Genomic DNA, 24,321 nt, shown 5'->3' on the forward strand with positions numbered 1-24,321 from the left:
CCCCCCCTCCCCCCCCAGTACCATCTTCGGGAACTGTGCCAAATTGGTGTGGTTCCTCTTTAATGTGCAACCAATTCAGCTAAACAAAAAAGCAGTGGCAAACTCTTAAACTCTCCAGTGGGAAAAGCGAGTAAAAGCATCATTTAACATCTTCTAGGAAATGCAGTCCCTCATGGAAGCTTCCATTATGGGCCCAATTATGGCAACTTTTCCGCAACCGAATGCACTAAACCTTTCACTAGCTTTCCGTTCCTTGGTTTCAGTCAATGTAGCAGCACCAGATGTCTACTGTAGTGAATGGACAGCTTGATCTGACTGCCACCCAGAGATCCACTGTCCTTAATGTGAAAGTGCGATACCAAACCGATGTGGGACTGCGAGTCCAGCCCTTCCAGATAACTGCATTCCTCACCTCCGTTATCACGTCTAATGCCAGAGTTGTCTGTATATCTCTGAAGAAACCTGATGCCTGATTGCCTTGGCGGAGGGAAAAAAGGCATTTGACACGGCTCATTGCACTTTGATTAAGAAACACTAACGAGGATGCCAGGACAATGGCGTATCATAAATTCCGCATTACCCATTCACCTGTAATTATCTCGCTCTCGGTAATCATGTGGGTCTATAGCTTTTCAGTTTACTTTCTTATATGAAATGTGTATTGCCCCTCCTCTGGATAATGTATGAGCAGAACGGTAGGCTGACGGTAATGGAGCCCCCTGGGCAGAGACTGTGTACAAACGAACTGTAGCCTGCTGCTGCTCTGCTTGCCTCTTTTCCATTGGCTGTGAAGGTTCTGAGTGATCCATGCAGTTCACCCGTAATGTAGCTGTTTGCGTCATTTATTGGGGCGGTGGCAGGGAAGTTGTAGGTGTGTTACAAGGGTTTTGGTTTCTTTTTATTGGCACAGGAATTTTTTGAAAAAGGTGCAAGGCTTGCTTAATCACATCATTCAAATGTACTGCAGTGATTTGGATTATGTTATATAGTTTTAGTTTACACTAGTATCAGATTTTGTTAAAGCTCAGATAGACAATTCCCTGTTGTATGGAGTCCAAGCACTGATTGATTAGTAGTTAGACTCTCATTGGTCATCCTCTGTGTTCTGCTGCAACTTCCCCTGGCTATTTTACTAGTCAAAGTCTCAAACTCACTCACTGCAGTGTGTGGTAAAATTCCTCCCACTGCTAAAATTTTTTATTTTATTCATCCATCGTTCATTCGTAAAACTGAAAATAACTAGATGGGTATTTTCATTGTTAATCTGTCTTCAGAAAAAGCATGAATAATGTTACAAAACATTTAACGAAGCATGAATGAGTGAGGATGGGAGAAAGAATGAGAGGCTTAAAGACCGGAAGGAATCGGGAAGGAAACGAGACATGATGAAGTGAAAGAGAAGCCAGGAAGGAGTGAGATACAGCGAAACTGAAAAGGAGAGAGAGGAAGGAAAGATATAGGAGTGAGGCGGAGAATAATGAGTCATAGTGATGTAATATATTTGATATTTAATGTTTGATGTACTTTGTCAATGTTTCAGTACTTCAGCACTCCAGTTGTCGTACCAATAAAGCACCATTGAACTGAAGTGGATTGATTAGTGAGGCAGACAGAAGTGTTCCAGGAGTGCTGCTGGTTTCCAGGCTTCAGAAGCTGTGGGGAGGCCGCAGACCGGGCTCCTGCTGGATGGCGTGTGTTTATTTTCAGTCCCTCATTTCCTTGTTACCTCCCTGGGAAGTTTTCTGAAGGACAGATCGGCCTGGTCTTTTCTGTGATAGACTGCTCCCCAGGGGGCGGCGGGGGGAAGGGGGGCGCAGGGGAGGAGGGAGGGCTGAGGTGAGCGTTCAAACGACGGTGTGCGTCTCTCTCCAGGGGAAAGAAACACTCAGGCAAAATGGCAGTTCCTTCCTTCCTTCCTTCCGCTCATCCACCAGAATGCTAACGCAGATCTGCTGGGACGTTTGAGCTCGTGCGATTGACAGGGGAGAACCCACAATCTCTGCGTGCTCGTCCCCCATCCCTCTTTTTTGATAGACTAAGTGTGTCACTCTGTTTTTGTTGAACATTACAATCATTTATTACAAGAGTGTAATCATATTATGATTATACATTTTAAAATTTAAATATATTTCATCTTGTAATCAATTAATGTTTATTGCATAAGCAACTCTCGACAAAATAATTTCCTCTGAGGGAAGAAAATATATACAGATGTATTTACATATCACCAGTATTCCTGTCATGAATATTGTAATATGTGTGCAAAGCAGTGTGGTAATCATTATGGCTCATTTGTACACAGATGGGTTGACTGATTTCTGGTTATTACTGAGGGTGAATAGGTTGTAATCACAGTTCGTAATCTCCAAATATAGAAGATATTGAGATGTATATTGTGTGGGGGAAAAAATCAGTGAAATTGATGGAGGTGATTAATTGTGTTTTCCACTTTTTAAAACGATGCATGGCTGTGCAAGTGATTTGCAAATCAGCGAGCCACGCTTAATGGAAAAAACGAACACCTTCATATCCTCATTTAAAACACAATGAAGAGTTCATCTTTTGTTCAGCAGTTAATAACGAGTAAGAAAATGGATCGGTTATAACGGTTGACCCATCTTCCTTTTATTAATTGTGACATCCATCACCTGTCGTTTTGTGTCAAAAGATGACCCAAGATGGAAAGCACAGGTGGCCGCTCTTATTCAGATCTGAACCACCTTCTAAATTATGTGTTAAAGGTTCTCTGCAATAAGTGTTGTTCCTTGCAGTCCACTCACATGCATACTATTACCTGAATCAGACTGAACACATTAGCACATTCGGTAGAAAGGGATTTCCAGCTGTAGGAATGTCGTTTATGGTGTTTATTAACACCATAAGACAGCTATTGCACTCTGCAATGGTTCATTTTCATCTTTGCTTTGGACTTGAAGCTATTAGGCCAACTGCATTAAGACGTTATGATGACACTTACCTGTGCGTTTCATGTTATTCTTTTAATTAAGCTAACTAACGAGTAGCGCTAAAAAGAGATGTCTGATAGATTAACACTTATGAGATGCAGCGCAACAATGTCTCTGGCCCTGCTGTGAATCTTTGCAGGTAGAAATGCTGATGATGTTCAGCCGACGAGGCACCCAGAACGCCTGGCTTTCAGCACGTGCGTTTTACAGCGAGCACACAGGCGCGGAGAGATCAGTCAGCACTCTTCAGCGTACAGCAGACTTATGTATTTATTTATTTTAGTACTGTCTTTATTTCACAAGCCGCAATTGATCTTCCTCTCCGCCTTGTGAAAAACGCAAAAAGACGGCGACGTCAGAAACCGCCGGGGTGCTTTCATCGCCTGGTGTCAGCCGATAATGGGTCTTTTGCACGGTTCATGGTAATATTAACGTTCCCACGGTTACCCAGGCTCGACACGTCTCACAGAAATTAAGATGTCCCAGCTTCTCGGCTTCCCAGCTCGCTGTCTGCTAGTGCCTGTGCTCTGGAAAACAGCGCGGCACCTCACCAAAGGGAATTTAAATCACACGGCAGCGGGGACATTGCGGTAGTAGCCTATATGCAGGTGATGTGCGACACAGGAGAGGGACCACCCCCCCACGTGTCAAGGGAACATCCTTCCCCTTACCCTCAAATCCACCAGGCCCTGCTCAATCACCCAGCAACACTATCCTACCTACCCACACACAAGCAACACACAAGCTGCCTTTTTTCTCATTTCAGTTGAAAAGTTCTAGAAAGTTCTCATCCATCGAAACCCAGTTTTTTCCTGCTTGTAACCAAACTGTCTGTTTTGGGTTTTATGGGCTTTTCTATTGTTGGTGTGATTCTCTGTGTATATTTCAAAATTGGTGCTTCTTAGATTTATATTGTATGAGGAATACAATACTGGACTCGTTGCTTCTGTCAGAATAATGTTGTTTGTTACAAAACAGAATTTTAAAATATTGCTATTTTCAGGGCGCTCTATTGACTTTGTCTGAATGGTTTGTTTTCATGGAAAAACTTTGAACTTTGGAGACAGATTGGTCCAAGGCTCATCTACATCGCTCGCGCAGTGAAACGGTGGTGGAGCTTATCTTCAGCAGCAGCGAGGGCGGCACAGATCTGCTGTGGTCTGCTGTGCGCCTGCTGTCGCACAGTTCTGCAGAGAAGTGTTCACGCGCATAAATATGCTGTAAAATGCTAGATCCGTATGGTCTGATGTAAATTGTTATATCACTGCAGGTGCGTCCGTTGTTCCCTTCTGTATCATTGCAGGAAAGCAAATTTAATAAACGACTAAAAAGGAGGCAAATTTGACACTACCTAACTGAAATTTAGATAAAAATGACGTGGCCTGGAATCACCAATTTTGTTAAGTTTTTCACTAGCTATTATTACACCTGCTGTTCAGAGGTGGGTATGCCAGTGGGGAGATGTATCCCTTTAAATTAAATGCTCATCTTTATCATGATTAAAACATTTTTATGGAACTGGGCCATATTCACATCAAATTTAAGAATGCTGCTCTGTTTGAGATGAAAGTGAATTTCTAATGGATTTGTTCCAAGGATGTGGTGCCCTGCTTGAGAAATTTAAAGCTGTAACTGCAGATATGTTGAGATATTTTTTAAAGATTATATGGGGTGATAACCCAGACTTGAACCACAACAAAATAATTACTCTTATTATTTATTATGTTTCTAAATATCAGCTACCATACGGACTTGGGTTTTGTTTGTAATTAATTCCCAGATTATGGGCTTCCCCCCTTTAGCTAAAATTTGAAAGAATCTCTGATTATTGATCATTTTGATAATTATAAAAATGTGATTGTTTTTTCTGGCAAACTTACTAAGAAATATTAATCATTCATAGATTTAAAGACTGTTCTTTTCACTTCAGAGAACACAGTTCTATTTCTTTCTTTCTTTCTAATTGCAAATAAATTCAGTTATTTCATTGAATCTTAACCTTATGTCTGTTTCCCTGCTTACATTGCAGCTTGGACAAGTTGGGTCATAACAATACTGAAGTAGGCTAAATTTAACCAGATAATATAATTTTTAAAAGACAGAATTCAGTCATTGTCTTCATTTTTCCACAGGTAACAATATTTTCTCATGTTTTACTACCTGTACCATTGAGGTGAGAATTGTGGTTCATATCAAATAGGTCCATCAGCAATGATTTTGCAACCAAATTATGAAAGTTTACTCAGTCACTTTGAGTAGTTAGCCGTTTTCAACTCTCATTCATGAAATCGCCAGTGTATTATGGGTTGTCCATCATGTAGGCCTAGTAATAATGGTAGTAGGTATCCGATATGACGCTCATTTTGGTTTGAGACATTCGAGTGGCTGGAATATTCATTTTCAGATTATATGGTAAATCAAATCCAAACCCTTCCTTTCTTCTCCAATTTTCATTTTTTAAGCAATGCATAGCCCTCACATGCAAGAAAAAAAATGCATGGAAACAGTCTATTTAGGAGTACGTTTTTAAAAGTGTTTCGGATAAGAATCTGGGCTCAGCCCCTGATGGTTAACAGTCCAGCCAGCGCCCCTGGCTCAGGGGACTGATAATTCTCAACGAACATGTGGGCTACTGAAGGTCTACCTGGGAGACTGCAGTTGGGGGGCTCTGAAAATAGGCCAACTGCCTCATGCAGGTGAATTGAGTGTAAATAAAAAACGGTAGTATTTCATGTGAGTAATTTTGTCTTAAAATGTAAAAAAGAATAAGCAATATCAATAAAATGTCTATTTGGCTGTTTCAGAAATTATGTACACAAGTGAGGTCTTACTCAAGACTGAAGCGAAATAGAAACCATATACGACATGCTGTGCTGCTTCTCGGGTCTGCTAGCCTGCCACTGCTGCTGTGCATGCAGCATAGAGGCTTGAGCCTTAAGCAAGGCTGTGCCAAACCTACAGGAGAGAAGGTGAGAGTCTGCATACAGAACTAACCCGTGGTTTCTCAGTACATATTGGTTATTTGAGGTCTCAGTGATACAGTCAGCACGTATCATCCTTCTTGCATAGAAATGTGATTTGGTGTACATTGAACAAGCACAGGACTTGGTTTTATAGATTGACACTTGTAGGTTGAATTTGTCGAACCGACTTCTCCTAAAGCTGTTGGGCGATACATATTGATGTCGATTTGTGATGTATTGCCCTCTCTGCCTTGTGGAATCTATTTAATGTGATAAATGCAATTAATTATTATTACTGGCTTTGAAATTGAGTTAGTTCTCTGTCCTTTAAAAAAAAAAAGTTCTTGAAAAATCTTTGTCTCGTCTCCAAACATCCATCTTTGTTAACATAACAATACGGCAATCCGGTATGTCTCACTTGGATACCAAACTAGTACACTCTGTAAATGTTTCATCATAGGCAGTTGTTTATTTTATGATTATCATTCCAAAAGCATATGATGTTCAGGCACCGTGAGCGCTTGGCTTCAGAATAACAAGCAGGGTTTTGGCGCATCATTTGCCCTGAACTAAGCCCTGTGTGGCTGTAAAATTACTGAAACGTGGTTTGTTGAGGAACCTCAGGACCCCAGACCTGTCAGCACTACACCTGTTTTTGGATGAGGTCTAAATGAGAGGCGCGGGATGAGCGTTGTGTTTTACCTGGTGACGACCCTGAGGCTCAAAGCATTCTGAAAGCTTGTCATTTGGAATGATCAGTGATTAAGAGCATGAGCGTTACTCAGAGGGCTCCCAACAGGAGCCGGATACTTCTGTTCTGTCATTTATTTATTTCTGGAGGATAGACCCCACTGCATATTTTTTTCCAAATGTACAAACCCATTTCTGAATTTAACTGTAGGAGGTTGGGTTGGGGTTGTCACGGGGCTTGCTAGCAGGGCTGAATGCTTACTTTTTGCGGCCATAGCATCGGTGCTAGCAAGCTCAAAAATTCAGCAGCACAGTCACAAATTTACAAACACACACAGTCGGGTGTTTTACTCTTTAAGCATGATAACATTACAGCACTGCAATATATTTTAGACAAATGTAGCATAAAATACATGCTGAACTAGTTACTGTAGCTGTCATTTACATTGGAAAGCTCAACTGCATTCTTTTCATGTAGTAGTGTCAAGGGCCAAATTGATTTCATTTACGAACATACCATGGCAACAGTCAAAAGAAATGCCATGAAAATAAAATGATACAGTTACATGTGTAGTTGCACATTGTGCTGGTTCTGTCACTGCGTTTGATCTTTCAGGCTGTGGAGGAAAACTTCTCCATAGCCTGTACTCATTCATGTGCCTCATTACACAGTCTGCGTTTGTCGCCTGCATGTCCATCCCTAAAGATAACACAGGCTAATCTCAAATATTTTATATTAATTTGGTTTAACGTTGCTGAACATTATAACATGGACTGACAATTATTACCTCTAATTGGACTGGCAACAGAATTGATCAATTATATTTACTCTGGACTGACAACTTGCTTAATCACGAGAAAATAAATTTGACTGATGTTGAGATTGTGGATTGTGACCAGTAATGTAAACAGCACAGCACTGTGCATTGATGTTTGCTTGAGATGACCTGTGTGGCTTGTAGCTTGCATGCAGATGAAAACTATTTCCCTCCAATCTATAACCGTAGTAATATTACCAGCATTGTAGCAATTTATTAAAGAGATGGAATGTTGAAGAGAAACCAGTAGCAGAAATGCAGCTGATATAGCTTCACAAATTAATGAAAATGAATTGGATTCAGTGGACCTAGGCGTGTGTGCACCACATTAATCCAAATACAAATAAAAGACATAGGCTATATGATAGGATATAGGGCAGGTATGCAATCCACCAAGATTTAATATACCTGCCGTCCAAATCTACAATGATGGATTCACAAAAGAAAAGATGCTACCAACACTTAGCTAGTTCAGTTTAATACCTTTCAGTCTATCTTTGCAAATATGTAAGGAAAAATGTTTGAGTCATTCAAGTGGGACTCTAATAATAACATTTGTCTAAGCAGAAAGCCTGGTTTCTGAGATTGGTTTGTGGTTTGTTTATGATTGCTGGTGAGATTTGTGCATTTTAGCTGTTGATTTCTTGTTTAAACAATATTTATATAATGTGTGGAGCCAGGTGGGGAAGCTGTTTAAGAAGCTGTTTTCTTTTGCCTTGCTGACTTTTCCACAGCTTTTGCAGGAATGCCACTTTTAATGTGTATATGTACAGTAACTATCATATTATGCACTATGGTATTGACATGAAACTTGCTCAAAATCAGTTTTATTTTAAATAAAATGATTTAAAGAAAATAAAACCCACATTTGGAAATGTAAACAAATCTAATACAATGCAGTCTGTTGGACTGGCAATTGAGCAATTGAGTGGGTAGACTGTCCCAATAAATGTATCACCCAATTTTATTGATTTATTTATTTATTGCCTTTTGTACTTTCAATGGCTTGACATATGCAACTATTTTGTTGGGGCATTAATTTGTTCTGTGGTTGGTTTTGTTATGAGAGGAGAAGAGAGGTTGTTGAAGTGAAGTGGACAGAAATTTTCCCACTTTTCCCTTTAGAAATACTGCCAGGTGATCTCCATAGTAATGATGCACAGTTCTAAAAGCTTCTTGTAAACTACATTGCATTGCACTACATGGCAATTTACACAGTAGCTATTCGTAGGAATCAGGATGTAAAGAATTTTCTCAATGGATCAGTTCTCTCTACTCTCATCCACACCTACTGTACTGTAGCCAATCAGCAAAAACCTTACTGTGTTGCAGCTAAGCATTTCTCTCCTCATCAAATGCATATCCATGAATCAGCAAGAATGCCTCTGAGATTATGCTTATCCAGTGGTGGATTTTAATTTGTAGACTGTGTGCCGAACTGTGTTAGACCCTTTGGAGGTCAGATTATTGTGTAACTTGTAGCAGTTCTGTAGGATCTTCTGTGTATAAGAGGAGAACTTTTATTTCTTTTGTGTCTTCTACCACTTCACCAGGGATTAAAACATTATAGCTTTATTTATATATCTTCTTAGAGAATGTCCACATCTAGGGATATCCTCACAGCCAGAGCTTCCAGTTTATATTTCCTGAAAATATACATACCAAGATAAACCTGCACTACATGGCCAAAAGTATGTTGACACCTGACATCTAACATCTCATCCTAAATTATGGACATTAATGTGGATTTGGCTCACCCTTTGCTGCTATAACAACATCTACTCTTCTGGGAAGGCTGTACACTAGATAGGATTTGCTTCTATTCAGCCAGAGGAGCATTTGTGAGGTCGGGCCCCGATTGGGCGATTAGGCCTTGCTTGCAGTTAGCTTTCCAATTGATCCCAAAGGTGTTGGATGAGGTTCAGGTCAGGGCTTTGCGCAGGCCAATCATGTTCTTCCACACCAATCTTGACAAAACCATTTCTATATAGGCTAGACCTTGCTGTCTGCCCAGGGGCACTGTCGTGCTGAAACAGGAAAGGGCCTTCCCCAAACTGCTGCTACACAGTTAGAAGCATCTAGAATTAGGACAACCCCAAAGCATGAAAAACAGCCCTAGACCAAAGGGTGTCCAGATACTTTTGGTCATGTGTTCATCTTTCTATTTTTACTCTCTATCAGTTTATTTTTCCATTTATATATTTGGCTGCCTGATTTATCAACTGGATATACTATTATCTGTTAATGGCCTAGCTCCTCACGGTTGAAAGAGTAGTGCCCATTCCATAGTACCCTGTATGTTAGTGGAACCATTAAGCACACAGGTGGGAGGCCAGCACCATCTTTCACTCCTGTGTGCAAATGACCCCTGAATTAAAGCTTGACACTCCCCCCCCCCCCTCCCCCCCCCCCCTCTGTCTCTTACAGGTGAGCACCTGCGTATCTGTCCCCAGGACTACACCTGCTGCACCTCAGAGATGGAGGATAAGCTACATCAGCAGAGCAAGCTGGAGCTGGAGAAGCTGCTGGAGGAGAGCAGTCACACCTTGCGCTCCACTTTCATGTCCCGACACAAGAGTTTTGACGGTAAGGCCTGTTGCGGTTCATCCTTTCCTGCTCATCTCAAAAGCCAGAACGTTCTGCAGATCTGGGTTAAATGTGTATTTGAAATGCTTGTGATGCTTGGTAAAAATTTGAATATGGTTATAGATCACTGAGAATTTCAGCAAAGTTAAAAACATGCAGTCATATAAAAAAGTATGAAAGATTAAGTTAGTTCTGAAAACTGATGTTTCTTTTTCAATCGTCGGTCATCTGTGGGAACTCAAATAGTGTCTACTGGGTGAAATGTTTAAGACATCTGACTCACGGCTGTTGTGATGCCACCACACTTCTGCCTGAAGACAAAATGGTCTGTTAGTCAATGCTAGTGCTGTGAAATTAATGGTACCTTAAAAACACAGTGGCTGGACTTTTAAAATTAAGCAGCTATAAGATGTTGGAGACATAGAAAAAAGTTTAAAATTTAATGAATAATAAATAACAAAAACATACCTGCATGAGATATGTTCCTACCTGTCATCCCACAAAAATGCTCACCTGCAGTTATGGTAACAGGTGTCCTCCTGATTGTGGGGTGTTGTTCTGTTAGAAAAAGACATTTCTGTCCCCTGCTCTGTACTGTAAAGAGGAAACTGTTAAACTAATCAACACATTTGGTGAAATAATTGTATCCTGACTGGGACTGAACAGAACAATGGAACTGCATAATGGGGGATATTTGTATTTGAGAGTGTCAATATAAGGTGTGTATCAACTTGTTTATTGCTGTCTGGTTTGTAATTTGGATAAGCTAAAGTGGATGCAAGCTGTTTTCTGTGATTCAGTAGTAGACCTGTGCAAACAGACTATGCCAGGCAACTGGATTCAAATTGTGGTTATATTCCCCAGAAGTGACAATTAATTGTCTTCTTAATTTCTTTCAAGTTTTTTAAAAATTGTAATAAACCTATTAGATTATTCTGACCTGTTCAGCAGACAAGGACAGGGTGGGCATGTATTCTGTGCTCATTAACATTCATATCCATAAGACACATCATAAGTAAACCATTCCACATCGCTAGCTAGGTTAGAGCCGGTTAGAGCAGTAACTTTAAACTACCAGACAAAATGAAAGAAAGCAGACTTCACCATGGTATAGTTAAACCTGAAGATCATTCAATGTGTAATGAAGTTGTAACACTGAGCTACTGTACACTAGCATTATTCTCTATAGCAGTCTCAAACTCTGGACATTACAATTGAATTAAGAACGTCTTTGATTCCATGTGTCTAAGCTTGAAAGCTATTTAGTTGTCGCAAGCTAACAGCCTACATACCAATCTACCACGTTCTGTGGCAAGTTCCACGTTAAAATGGGCAATGCAAATACTACTTGTTCAGGTTATTGTATTATTGTAATGCCAGTGGGCTCCAGAAATAAAACCCATTTCTTGTAGATCTCTTCATTTTTGTAAAATGAAAAAAAGCATATTGCTTTCTCTGCATCCAGAGAAGGGACAATGCTTAGACATTTTCAAATTTTCAACTCGTCATACCCACACCCAACGCTTCAAGAGTGTCATTTACATATTACATATAGAAAAGATTTCACTGGACTTAAGTTATGCAAGATATCAGAATGTTCCTGGAATTCAGAATACAAGATGCAAATGGATGAAGAGTGTGGTGTTCAAAGCTGTACCAAAGTTCTCGCTGCTGCCATTGGGGATGAGAAACATGACTGCTAAGGGAGTGTGCATTATACAAAAGTGAAAAGCAAAATTATACAAGATATCGATGTTGAAAATGGGATGTTTTATACAACATGTAATTATGTCTCCATGCATAGAAATATATGATTATCATGCTCTTTAATTGAATTATTTTATGTTATCCTTGCATATGTCCTTACATTTTTCAGTGTAAAAAAATATTTAAATTTAAAAATGTGTCCCAGTCAGCTTTGTAGGATATCTGGTAACATCTCAGTTATTCTACCATTGTGATGGAAATGTATTTGATTTATCCTGGGGGCACTAGACCAGCGGGCTTCAGTGGGTGTCCAGATTTGACTCTCACTCTTTCAGTGCGGATTCAGTTGATTTAATATGCTGTGTGGCTGCGGATGATCTAGCTTTACGAGCGTGCCAATGAGCGCCGTAGATTTACTTCAGCGAGGGCAGCGGGACAGCAGCGAGCTGATAACCTGCTCAGCCCAGTGCTACAGCAGTTACCCACATACAGGACAGCCTGTGCAAAAAAAAGACTTTAAAGACATTACCCACATCTACACTGTCAGGTAGAAGCCGAAAAAATTGAGCGAGTTTGCGCCTAAAACCTTACGCTGAAAGCTCAGACTGCTCGACTGCTTCCTTACCCACTGCTGGGCCTGTGCTGTTCCTCCTTGCTGTTACAGTTGTAATCCCAGTAAAAAACGGTTGGTAAAGTCTGTGTTTACAGATGTACTGACAGTGTATGCTTGATAAATTTGACTGCCTTTTTACATTGGAAATCTTTTTATTGAGATTGAGTATGCAGATGGTCTGTGCACCATGCTGAACGGGGCTCTGGGAGATGGAGTATGCAGCTGGCGTTTCTCTATCGCTAAGCTTGGTTAAAAATGCAGAGCGTTGCTTAATAGGATTGAAACTTTATTGCCCACGCAATGTGACAGACAGCGTAAACACATGAAAAAATCACCAGCATTCCGTCGTCGGGATCTTAATATCGACTGTGTACAGTTGAGAGCACAAAGATTAAAAATCTGCTTCTAAATTGAGAAATGCGGCTCTCGGGGCTGTTGCTGACCGGGAAAACGTTGTCACATCCCAGTTTATCCGTTCTGTGAAACCGCGGAATGACGCCGCTGTCAGTGCCACTGCTGATGTTAGGAGCAGGTGTTTGTTAGGCTGATGGAGGCCAGGGCTCTCCATTAGCTAAGCTGTAACTGATATACTGTAAAATGTCAGTACGATAAATCACCGCTTATTTAATGAAATGTCACATCCTGTCTGCACACTCTCAAACCGCAGTTGTCCACGTTTCGCTAATTACAGCCACTTTTCATGCATTTACCGCTCTGTGACCGCGAACAGTGGTGACAAGCAGGATAAGGAAGTAATTTATTTCCCAAAGAGTGGAAACGGCATTTATTCATTTATAGTGAGGTTTGGTCTGGTTTATTCAGTACAAAATAAGTCCGACACCAATAGAATTCTGTACGTCTGTTGAGCCCAACTTAATAAAATAACATAGACACGACACAGGAAAAATTATATATATATATATATTTTTTTTTATTGGCTATGATAATGAAAATATGCATGAGCTAATTTAAAACAATAATTTGCATAATATCAGAAATAACATTATATGATTCTTGATTAGAGGTGATAATTATATGACCGCTAAATATAAGTTAACAACTTAACGAAGGTTAACCTAATTCGTGTTATGAGTTAGTGACACATTACTCTAAAGTTATGTGGTTAGCTCATTTCATCAGTCTCATGAAATTAAGTTTTAACAAAGTAAAACTACAAGGTCAGGCAACTTGATATTCCAGACCAGCATACGCACAACAGCAAACAGCAGTAAAATTGGAAGAAAAGTCTGGCTGTCGGAGGGACCGATTTGGTTTTTTTTGGCGGACTGTAGCAGGCCAACTCAGGCAGGTCTCGGTGATAAAGAGAGGTGCACGTTGGGATGCAGCAAAGGCCGTCCATGTCCTTAAGAAGATGCATCTGGTCGGTTAGACAATGGGCCTCGTTCACAAAACTTTTCTTAAATTATTCGTACTTTTTTTCCTTATGTGTTCCTAAAAATGTTCCTATAAAAAACAAATATGGGATTCATGACACATGTGCAGACCTTTGTTTTCGCAGGTGTATGAGATGATGAATGCTGACTGTTTGTAAATGTCATGTGCAATCCTGTTCATGTGCTTAAGGAAACAGCCATGAACAAATACAGAAAAAAAAAGATTAATGCCGAAAAGATTGTGGAAACGTTCTTACACGGTTTACGGTCAAATGCGATGGTACGCATGTTTTGTGAGTGAGGCCAATGTCTTTACCCTCCGAAAACTTTATATGCTCACAAAGCCACTTACGCGACAGAGTGTGTAGATTACTTTGGGTACACTAACATTTGATTGGCTCATGGTATTTGAGCTGTTCATCAAACATGTGCTGCCACTTTAATGTTTAAAATGCATTAAGTCGGGTTCTCAATTTAGTCTCAAAGGGGGAGTTCCTGCCCCAATCTGTAGCCTAACTGTTCCAGCAGTGAGTTTCTTGCAGGATCAAAAGAGGAAAGGGACAGACATGTCATTACGCCTTGGTTGACCAGAGATGTTAATTGTATATGTGACTCAGAGGACGGTCAGTTCTGTGGTCAGGGAGCCTGAGGTCAACCGTTTTCTGTGTATAGTTATACATCGTTACAGATTTTTGTCAAAGAAAACAAAATTCCTCTGTAATGGATATAGCCTGGCACATGTAGAATAGAGATTAACACATGTATAATAATAATAATAATAATAATAATAATAATAATAATAAGGCATGTGAATCTACACAGAAATAATGCTGTTAGTCGGGGTGTACATTTCTGACTTTGATTTGATTACATTTCTTTAGGAAATGATTCAATGCGTCATGAAATCTCTAATTTTATCATGATTCGATTCAATTATTTTGAATCAGTTTCAATACAGAATTATTTTTTTAAATACATTGGATACACAAATGTGACTAGAGGACTGATTTACACAATATTAGCTGAATATAGGCAATAAGAACAATACACTAAGCATCAACTTCTCAGCAAATTTATTTTCAAGTGCCATCATTTTCAGAAAAAAAAACCTTCAGTGATGTGATTAAGGCCTACTGTGGTAAAGTTGTAGCCAACAACTATAAAAAAAAAAGCAGTAAAATGAATCTGCTGCTTCAAAAAATGTCAGTCCCTTTTACCAGTACAACTTTTTTGTATACAAAGCATGTACATTTTATTTTGGCGGGAAAAAAAGAGCACATAGCCTTATTGAAATGAATATAATCAGTTATAATAGATTCTCACATTCCAAATCGATGCAGTTGAATTGCCACCTTAAGATCAATGCATCATGGTGCATTGCATTTTTACATCCCTAGTTATTAGTGTAGAACTATCGGCCTGTTGTAGCCTGTAGTCTTGGAATATGTATGAGGTTGAAGTAGCATCAGCAGAATGGCTTGGATCTTACTTCTTAAATTTGCATTGACGTAAGTCCTGGGCAATAAGCAGGAAATGTAATGTGTATAAATAAACGGCAATGCCAGAGGCTCAGCTTATTTCTCTGCTCATGACACTGCATCCTCCATGGGTTTTTTTTTCTCTTCTGGTCTGTTGGTCCGTAGCCATCCCTCCAGGATTTACACTCTTGAGTTAGGTGTGATCCTGACCCAGAAGAGGGCCTGGATCTTTATGTCCCTGCAGCCAGTCAGAACAGGGTGTGTGTTTTTTCCCCCTCACTCCTGGAGGAATACCTGGGAGGAAGAAATAATTCCGGATGGCAGCTCTGATACCGGAGCAATAAAAACATGATCAGGAAAAAGGGTGAGGTCAGCATGTTTCAGCAAATATATTATCACTCCATTACAGGGGTGGGATTAGATTCATCACCCCTGCGGAAATGGAAGACAGCATAAGCTTGTGTTGAGACACCTGTAATAAGGAAAGGCCAAGCAGTCACTGGTACTTAGCCGCACCGTCGTAGTTTTCCCCCTGCTCTCATTAGCATCCTACTTGGTGGGTAACGTTTAAGAAGGGTTAGAATTTATTGGTTTTTTTTTTTCCCCCCAATGTTGTGCCAAACAACTGGCAAAGAAAAGTTCCAGAAATGTCAGAAGTGCCTTTGATATCAAAAAGCAGGACCTGATAATCAGAGCACACAGGAAATGCAATTAGAGCCTTAAAATGATGGATACAGTGTAAGGATTTCCGGCTGTTTTTCTCAGGGTTAACCTTGGGAGACTAATTTTCTCACATAATAAAAAAATCAATAACAGACAGGCTTCATGCGTAATTACCTTTCTCTTGGAAATTTATGATCTGTTAGGCTTCATCAGTTTTTATGATATGTTTAGTGAATATTTTAGCTAAGAATCTCGTAGGCTCACTGGAATATAAGGAAAGCATATTAAACAATTCCAGAAGTTTCCTTTATATGTGGTTCAAGTGTTACTTTTAAGTAGAGTTTTACCTGAAATGTTTTTTAGGACTGGCACAAGTCTTGTCTTCATACTTAGTGGATAGTAAGGAATACCGTATTTGTGTAGTGACGGATGCTCTTTTTGTGAAAGAAATTTAAAAGCTAAGCATGTGGTTCAAATGTTAAATATGAGGTTAAATATCTTGACGGGATCCAGGTCAGGAGGAGCTTGCGGTGTGACCGTTGCACTGAAAATAAAATCTGTTCCCGTGCGCATAACGAAACAGGCCTCCCTCGTCAACTTCTGTCTCAATGAACAATAATTACATCTGAAGCCGTCAGGCGGAAGCGTTTCAGCAAACAGACTTTGGTCCATCATTTGCATGAGGCTCGGGGCTAATTTAATATAGCCGCGCGTTGTGCCCAGAATGGAAGGTCGTCGCTTTGTCTGAGGGAAAATTCGTTCATTAACGTCAGTGTCAGGGCTTGGCCTGTCCACGCTGGCTCCGTGTCCTAACGCGCGGCGTAATGTCCTTAACGAGGTTAATTTCTCAGATCAGCCTGGCCTTGCACATCTCATCTCTCAATCAGACCCATTAATGACAATCTGACCCTTCCCACAGTCAAAGCCCCTTCATGAACATCTGTGGGACCTGATCTGTGCCAGTGGGGTGGTGGGGGGGAGTGGGCAGAGGGGAGGTTGGGGGATGGGAGGGGGGTGGTGCTGCCTGTCTCCAAAAAGATTAGATATCACTCCGGTAGGCACAACAGATCTCTCGACTCAGCGCATCCTCCCTGAGCTGGCAGGGTAAATATTGATCTTTCTCCTGAGTCCTGGGTTTGTTGAAGGCTCTCTTCATTTTAAGTATGGCTCATGTTTCCTGCGCACGCATGTGGAATGTATTTTTTATATGAGCGGCTTCATTTAATTAACAAAAAATAAAAAGGCCACCGTTAGACTGAATTTCTCTCATGCTTCTCCCCTAGAGTTGCTTCTAAGGTGGAATAAAAATGGAATGACATCTTGTATTATTATTACCAGTAGCTGTAGCCTATATTTCGCACGACTCGTGTTATATTCTTTTATAGTATATTTATGTATTTGTCTTATAAGCACTTGTATCTGTACAACAGTATTGGAATTAAACCTGTAACTTCCAAGGCCTTGTTTCTAACCCAGTAGTATTGTCCTCAACCACTCTGCCATTCTGCATTGTTCATATTTAATAGGTCACCTGAGGCTTGGCTGAGATTGAACTGTGTGTTAAAAGCCAGGCTTTATATTATGTAGGATTTAAGTGAGTAATCTGGGATTAGCGACCTGTCTCAGTATCATTTTAAGGCCAGCGCGACAGTGGCATCCTGTACTGGAGATAACAGAGGGGCTGTATTTTTCACAGCCCGCGCGGCCTGAGCGATGCCCATCAAAGCAGAGCTGGCAGAGATGGTGCTTATAAGCGCCCGTTTCGTTGGCATTACCCTAGCTCAAGCTCATGCCCCGTGCCTGATGGTTCCCACGGCAGCAGGTTATGCATGCGGTGGTGCTTCGTGTTACGGTCGCTGCTCTGTCCTGCTGTGAGCCTCCATTCCGGGGTCAGTAGTTTTAAACGTCCTGCTGGGACCGCTCCTCCCCAGCCTGCTGCTGCTGCTGGCCGTCCAGTCCCGTCCCGGGCCGGCCCGTTCCTCTTGGCATGGAGCGATCCGCGCCTCCCGAGGCTGGGATCCATCCCTCATCAATTTTACATGCTCTGGTTCCTGTCCCTCTCTATTTATAGGGGCCTATTTAGAAATCCTTAACTGGTACATTTGATTACTGGCTTCTCTGAGGTCTGTGTTTTGATGCATTATTGAGTAATCCTGCTGCTGCCGTATGAGCCTGCCTGTGAGTCATTTCAGCTGCAGGATTAAGACAGACACAGCACAGAGCTCTCAGCACAGAGCTCACAACACAGACTTTCAGCACAGAGCTCTCAGCACAAAGCTCACAGCACAGAGCTCACAACACAGACTTTCACCACAGAGCTCTCAGCACAAAGCTCACAGCACAGGCTCTCAGCACAAAGCTCACAGCACAGTGCTAACAGCACAGAGCTAACAGTACAGAGCTAACAGCACAGTGCTCACAGCACAGAACTCATTGCACAGCAGTTACAGCACTGCATTGACAGCACAGACTCGTAGCACAGGCTCACAACTGTGTCTGTGTGTACTTGTGTGTGTGTGCACATCTGTGTGTATGTAGTCGGTGCAATTGCATGTGACCGGGCTTGTGCGCATGTTTCCTAATCTTGTGCGCACATAGGCTCCCTTTGACTGGGCAGATACAGGCACTCTGGACGGCCTAGCTCTGTTAGCACATTAACGCAGCCTGTTCCCCTTGAAGCCCAAGGACATCGGCATCCTTTGGATTGCCCGAATGCAGGCACCTACCAATCCACCTTCCCTAAAACAGCCACCTCCAACAGGCATCCACATCAGGCAGCCGTAGGGGGGAGAAAATGACTCCCATAAAAAACCCTGAGAAAGTTTTCAGACAGATTACGGCCCTCTCCCCCACCAGGGTACTTTGGGGTGGTGGGTGTCCTTTTTTTTTAACGGAAATGTGATTCTGCCCGGAAACCTGCTTTAGTACCTCTCCACAGGGGGCTACCATCTCAGCTGTGATTAAACACTGCTGACACTCGCCACAAAGGCTTCTAGGAAGGAGGAATGCCGTCGGATGCAGACGGCTGTATTTCCCCGTGTCTGACAGCTGAATGCCTGCGCTGGGTCCCGGCGGAAGGGGACGGATAATTGAATGATCAGCAGCTTCTCTGTCCTCAGCTGCTGCTGTGCTGCGTGTGAAATACACATCCTGCTATGCCGCCTCCATTGGTGGGGTCCCGGGAGGAGGGAACACATCCTCTCCCTGCGCACTCCCCTTCTCTTTAAAGTGGGGATCTCAAACTTTCGTCCTGCAGAAGCTGCTGATTGGCTTGAGTCCACGCAGGTCTAACTGGCCAAGAGTTTGAGACCTGCTGCACACTGCAGTGCTTCAGCACTGGAGTAAAACCTGCAGCACCCTACAGTGCTTCAGCACTGGAGTAAAACCTGCAGCACCCTGCAGTGCTTCAGCACTGGAGTAAAACCTGCAGCACCATGCAGTGCTTCAGCACTGGAGTAAGACCTACAGCACTGGAGTTAAACCTGCAGAATATTACTGCATTCCAGCACTGGAGTTAAACCTGCAGGACTGGAGTTAAACCTGCAGTATGCTACAGGGCTCCAGCAGGTGCTGATGCTTGATCAGAGGCTGTGGAAACTGCATATGCTGAAAGGGCATTTGCCACCACTGAGGAGAGCTTACGCAGACTGTGCATAGTGATTGTGTATTCACTAGAAAACATTGATACTTAAACTTAAGTGAACTAAGGGGAATGAGCTGTAGCTGTAGCAACCAAGGACACCCAGCATGCCCCCCCCCCACCTTCATTAATTAAAAATAACTTGTATATCAATAAAGAAATGGCCTCTTGATGTTGAGTTAGTTTAAGTGAGGAGGGAAAAGTGCAAGCATGCTGCAGTTAGATTGAACCATGCCCATGGATTGCCATACGTGCTCTGAGTGCCTCTGTGCTTTGTTTCGCAAACTCACCCCCCCCCCCCCCCCAGTTACCCTTCTATCTTTATCCTTTCATTTAATGCACACGGCTGAGGTACTGAACTCAGGGTTAAGCCTCTACCTCCTGTGGAATACCCCCCCCCCCCCTCCCCCCACCCCTAAAGAGCTCCCTCTGAGAGAGTCAGAGGGGAAATGGGGATCTGAACTCCCTGACCCCCTCGTCTCAAAGAAGCTGCCCCGCAAAGAGGCACACGGACCAGGAATGTTAATCTCACTGGGAACGGCTACGGGGTCAGGGAGGAAACACAGGTCTGGACCTGAGAGCCATTATTGCATGAGACTTATTCAATTCCACTTATGTATTTCCCACTGAAATCCGCCCCCTCCTGCGGGGTGTAGAGCTTACCCTGGGGTGGGGGTGGTGGTGGTGGTGGGGGGTGGGGCCGGGTCCTGAATATGTTTTGAAAGGCATGTAATTGCCTGGGCCTTTCCGTCCTGCCAGGGTTTCAAAGGGGTTTCTTTTTTTTAAACAGGATGTGATGCGATTGGAAGTCATGCCCAAGAGTAGTACTCCTACATTAATGACACCACAGCCTTGGCTTTTTTGAGAGTCATAATCAATTTATCCCATGCCTCTTCCACCAACCTAAATAAAATAGGGTAAAGATGAGCACGATCGCGACCAATCTGTTTTCGTACAACTGAGAATCATCTACAGCTTTGCTGTTGTACAATATACTATATTTTTATTTGAACTGATTTGCAAATATTAGGACCAGAGTAGGGTCTGGTGTGTGAACGCCTCTTCCACATATTCACAAATCACTTATTATTTTTTCATAATCATCCCCTATCAAATGTTTGATTGACACTCATTGAGTCTGTTGAATTCACCTTATCATGACATTTAAAATACCACTGTGCCTTTCGCAGCTGCCAGTTCACTTCCTCAGATACATTCAGCGTTCCCACTTTGGCAACTGAGGGAAATAACAACCTCAGAATTACTATGCAGCATCGCCATTTAAAAAAATGTGAAGAAGATTTCCGTAAAATGCAAAAATATCCACATTATCATAAACATTCACATGTGCAGCATTGTAAGGTGGCATTTAAGGAGGAGGTTTCCTCAGTCTCCAATTTAGTTTTTTTGGTTATTTTAGATATTTATTTTCTGCTCATGACGACAACCTACAATATCCTGGATTATTAAAGAATCTGTGTATTTATCAGTATGTCAGTCACCTAGTATCTTATTCAAATGAATTAGCTGTGCTGATTAGAGTATCCTCTTAATGGTGAGTTCTGTCAGAGGATCTACAGGGAAACCTGGTTGTAAATGAGTTGGTAGTGGATTTCGCAGGTTGCAGACAGCAGGATTTGTTTTCTCACTGTGAGTAATTCATGTGTGGGAAGGCTTCCCAGGACTCAAAGCAGGAGCGAGAGCCCCTTGGAGTGTTCATTAGATGACTTTACTCTGTGCTGTGTGCTTCCCAGACTGCTCCAATGACGAGTCAATGCAGGCTGCATCCCCCTGTTCTCATCATTATATTTCATCATGTTTTTTCTGTTATCCACTAGCTCTCTATTGACAGACATCCCCCTGGCCCAGCTACCTTTCAAATTTCAGGGAACAAGAAATACACCTTAACCCATTTCCAGATGGAATTGGGATTGGCTTTTGATGAGTGAGAATTCCCGCCCCCCCCCACCCTCCCCATTTCTTACGCATCGTCAGTAGTTTGATGAGGTTCCCTAGTTTGGCGCTTTTCCGCCACAGCGGGTAGATGGACTGGGTTCATAACCGCTGCTGCTGCTCAGCAAGGCATTGGCGGTGAAATGATTGTGTATCAGCGCAAAACAGATGGATCAGCAGGGGTCCCACTACGCCCGGCTATGGCTCTTGGTTAAGGCGTTCATACGGAAAAACTGCTGCCCGTGATCAGAGTAGCGGCGTTCAGGCAGCAGGACCTTTTGGCTCGCTGGCCAACGCGGGACGCCCGAGTACCCTAATGTTCATTGGAGGGCAGCGCGTTCTTAAGGACGCTCTCTGCGGAAGCGCGTGATGACTGCACAGAAGCCCTGCCTGCGGGACGTGCTTCCAAGTCTGCGGTTTCTCTCTCGTGTCTTTGAGCAGATGTAACTAATTGACACATACACACTGCACTGCCTGTGGTTGCCATATGGTCTCCCTCACGCGAGGACTGAGAAGACGGTAAAATCATTAAAGGGTAATGGCTGGATGTTTTATCGTGTCACATTTGCCACTGAGCCGAACGGAGCCTCTGCCTCACCAGTCGGTAACTTCTGTTACTGCCTACTTCTCTGTCACGGTAGTGCAGTTAGGTGATAATATCTGTCAAACATCTTACGAACATGTGGGCAACGTCTGCACGTAAGGGTTGTCTTTTGGTGCTACCAGGGGCAAGGATTCTTAACTCTGGTTCCAGTTTTTGTTGTTACTCAACACTTAATTGATAGAAAAAGAGGTTGAATACACAATTACTTCACCTGGTTTTGTGAGTCTGAATGAGACATTTCTCTATAGCATGTTTTTAAATGATGATCTGTATGTAACTAGATGTTCCATTCGGGCGTCTCCTGTCGCTTTTGGCGCTTTTGCCATTATTTCCTTCTTTTGAAGCCTCAGCTCTGTTTCTCTGGGCTGCACTCCTGGGAATTTCATTCTTCATCTGAAATGCACTCTGCCAAATGATCTGTGAAGATTCCTTTATGGTGACTGCTGTGTTCAATTAATTAGATTTATTGGATTGCTGAATGAGTTCTTTGGTTGTTTGATTGACTGATTGGTTAATGAGTGTGGTAATAGATCGGCTGATTGGTTAGATTCCATACAACCACTGTGCTACTTTGTCCCTGACGATATACATATTTTGTTTGCAACTGCAAGCCTGTTTGTGTGTGTGTGTGCTCAATTAATTAGGGGTCCTCGTAGCAAAGCTGCTGGAAAACTCAAGATAAACCATAGCAGTTCACTTGTATAGGCTATGCTTGTATAGGTACTCGATTGGCTAGAATGGTTTCGGCCCAATGCTTTTCAAACCTGAGAAACATGGCGGCCTGTTCATAAACTCTCTCATATTCTACAGTCTGCTAAAATATGTTTCTGATAATATTTGAGGTGAGACATAGGCCATGTAATTGCAGAATCTTGGTTCATAGTTGATCTGCGATGCCTTGTTTGACAGTTTGATTAGAGTTTCATGAGCCTACACTGTACAAATAATTTGCATATAGAATACTTTATGCAAATTAGTGGACACACCTACTCCACCCACCCCAGGACGCATTTTTCAAAATTGTGCAGTGGGCGGAGCCAGGCTGAAACAGTGAGTGCAATTACTCTTTAATGCTAATTCTTTTAGGGGGTATCCACAACATGGCGTAACGTAGTTATACCAAACTCTGTATTTGGTGAGCCCATGGCGATTGTAGTCCACCCATGAAATGGTGTTGAGGTTTTGAAATGGTGGAGATACTGAGGTTCAGAAATTGCTGTTTTACATGGGAGAGCTGACCAGCAGTGTAATGGAACAGCTGTGGAATGACTCGCTCGTATAAAATTAGGACATTTTTTTCTGTGAAATGTGTGCCCATCTGAAAAAAATTTAGGGAATCTTTCTCTATTTTTGTGACTAAAGTAAAAAGCACTACGTTTGACTGTAGTGTTGGCTATTTTAAGTGTGTATCATTTGGGTATGTAGGCAGAATATAGCAGCTGAAATTGCCGGGTTCCTGACACATTCAATGTCTCTTTTGTATCACAACCAGATTGCTCAGCTTTTCCAAAATGCAAAAAAAAAAAAAAAAATTATGAAAAATGAAAATGCCGCACACGCACACTGAAATCCTCCTGTCCCTATGACACTGAGAGCGTGTGTGCAATGTTCCCTCATTCAGACACCTGTCGCTTAAAACCTGTATTTAAAACCTGCATTTTCCAGTGAAATATGATTCAAAGGCTATGTGGAGATGCTTAGATTATTGGTTGCGCATGTCGAGAGTCTAACATGTCTAGCTTGTCCGTCCTTGTTTAACATAAGAATGTGATGCTGAGATGTGAACTGTGCTGCTGTCATTGGCATGACATGGCTTGATTTGACGTTCTTCTTGCATGGAACTAAACCAGGAGCCAGGTGTCAGGAATTCCATACTTATTTGGGTCTTTGGCTCCATCCTCTCATGACATCTTGGTTTTGTTATTCTGAGCTCCTGCTGCTTCTAAGGGTAATATATCAAGCTGCTACACTGTCACAAAAAAGATATATATATATACGTGTGTGTATCTAAATAGAATAGAATATAAAATATAGTGTGGTAATTTCTCTCTAGCTTCACAACAGCAATAAAGTTATCAAAATTTGTCAAGTGTATAAACATTCAGAGCATTCCAACATCAGGATCAACTGTACAATAATACAAATACGGGAGATTATTCCTGTTATGCCCTAATATGTTATTTGCACTTGACATAAAAGTATTGTAACCTGCCATAATGCCTTATCCCTGATGCTACTGTCTGGCT

At 41.9% G+C, this 24,321-nt stretch overlaps 1 protein-coding gene across 2 annotated transcripts in view; it reads left to right on the forward strand.

Moving 5' to 3' along the window:
• Positions 1-24,321, forward strand: part of LOC118213585 (glypican-6-like) — a 230,296-nt gene that overhangs the window by 40,274 nt on the left and 165,701 nt on the right. For both annotated transcript variants that reach the window (XM_035392552.1, XM_035392553.1), the window contains exon 2: positions 9,865-10,023. In XM_035392552.1, the coding sequence (XP_035248443.1) occupies positions 9,865-10,023 (159 nt within the window). The remainder of the gene's footprint in view (positions 1-9,864; positions 10,024-24,321) is intronic.

The sequence above is a fragment of the Anguilla anguilla genome, chromosome 15 (genome assembly GCF_013347855.1).
Source record: "Anguilla anguilla isolate fAngAng1 chromosome 15, fAngAng1.pri, whole genome shotgun sequence".
NCBI classification, from domain to species: Eukaryota; Metazoa; Chordata; class Actinopteri; order Anguilliformes; family Anguillidae; genus Anguilla; species Anguilla anguilla.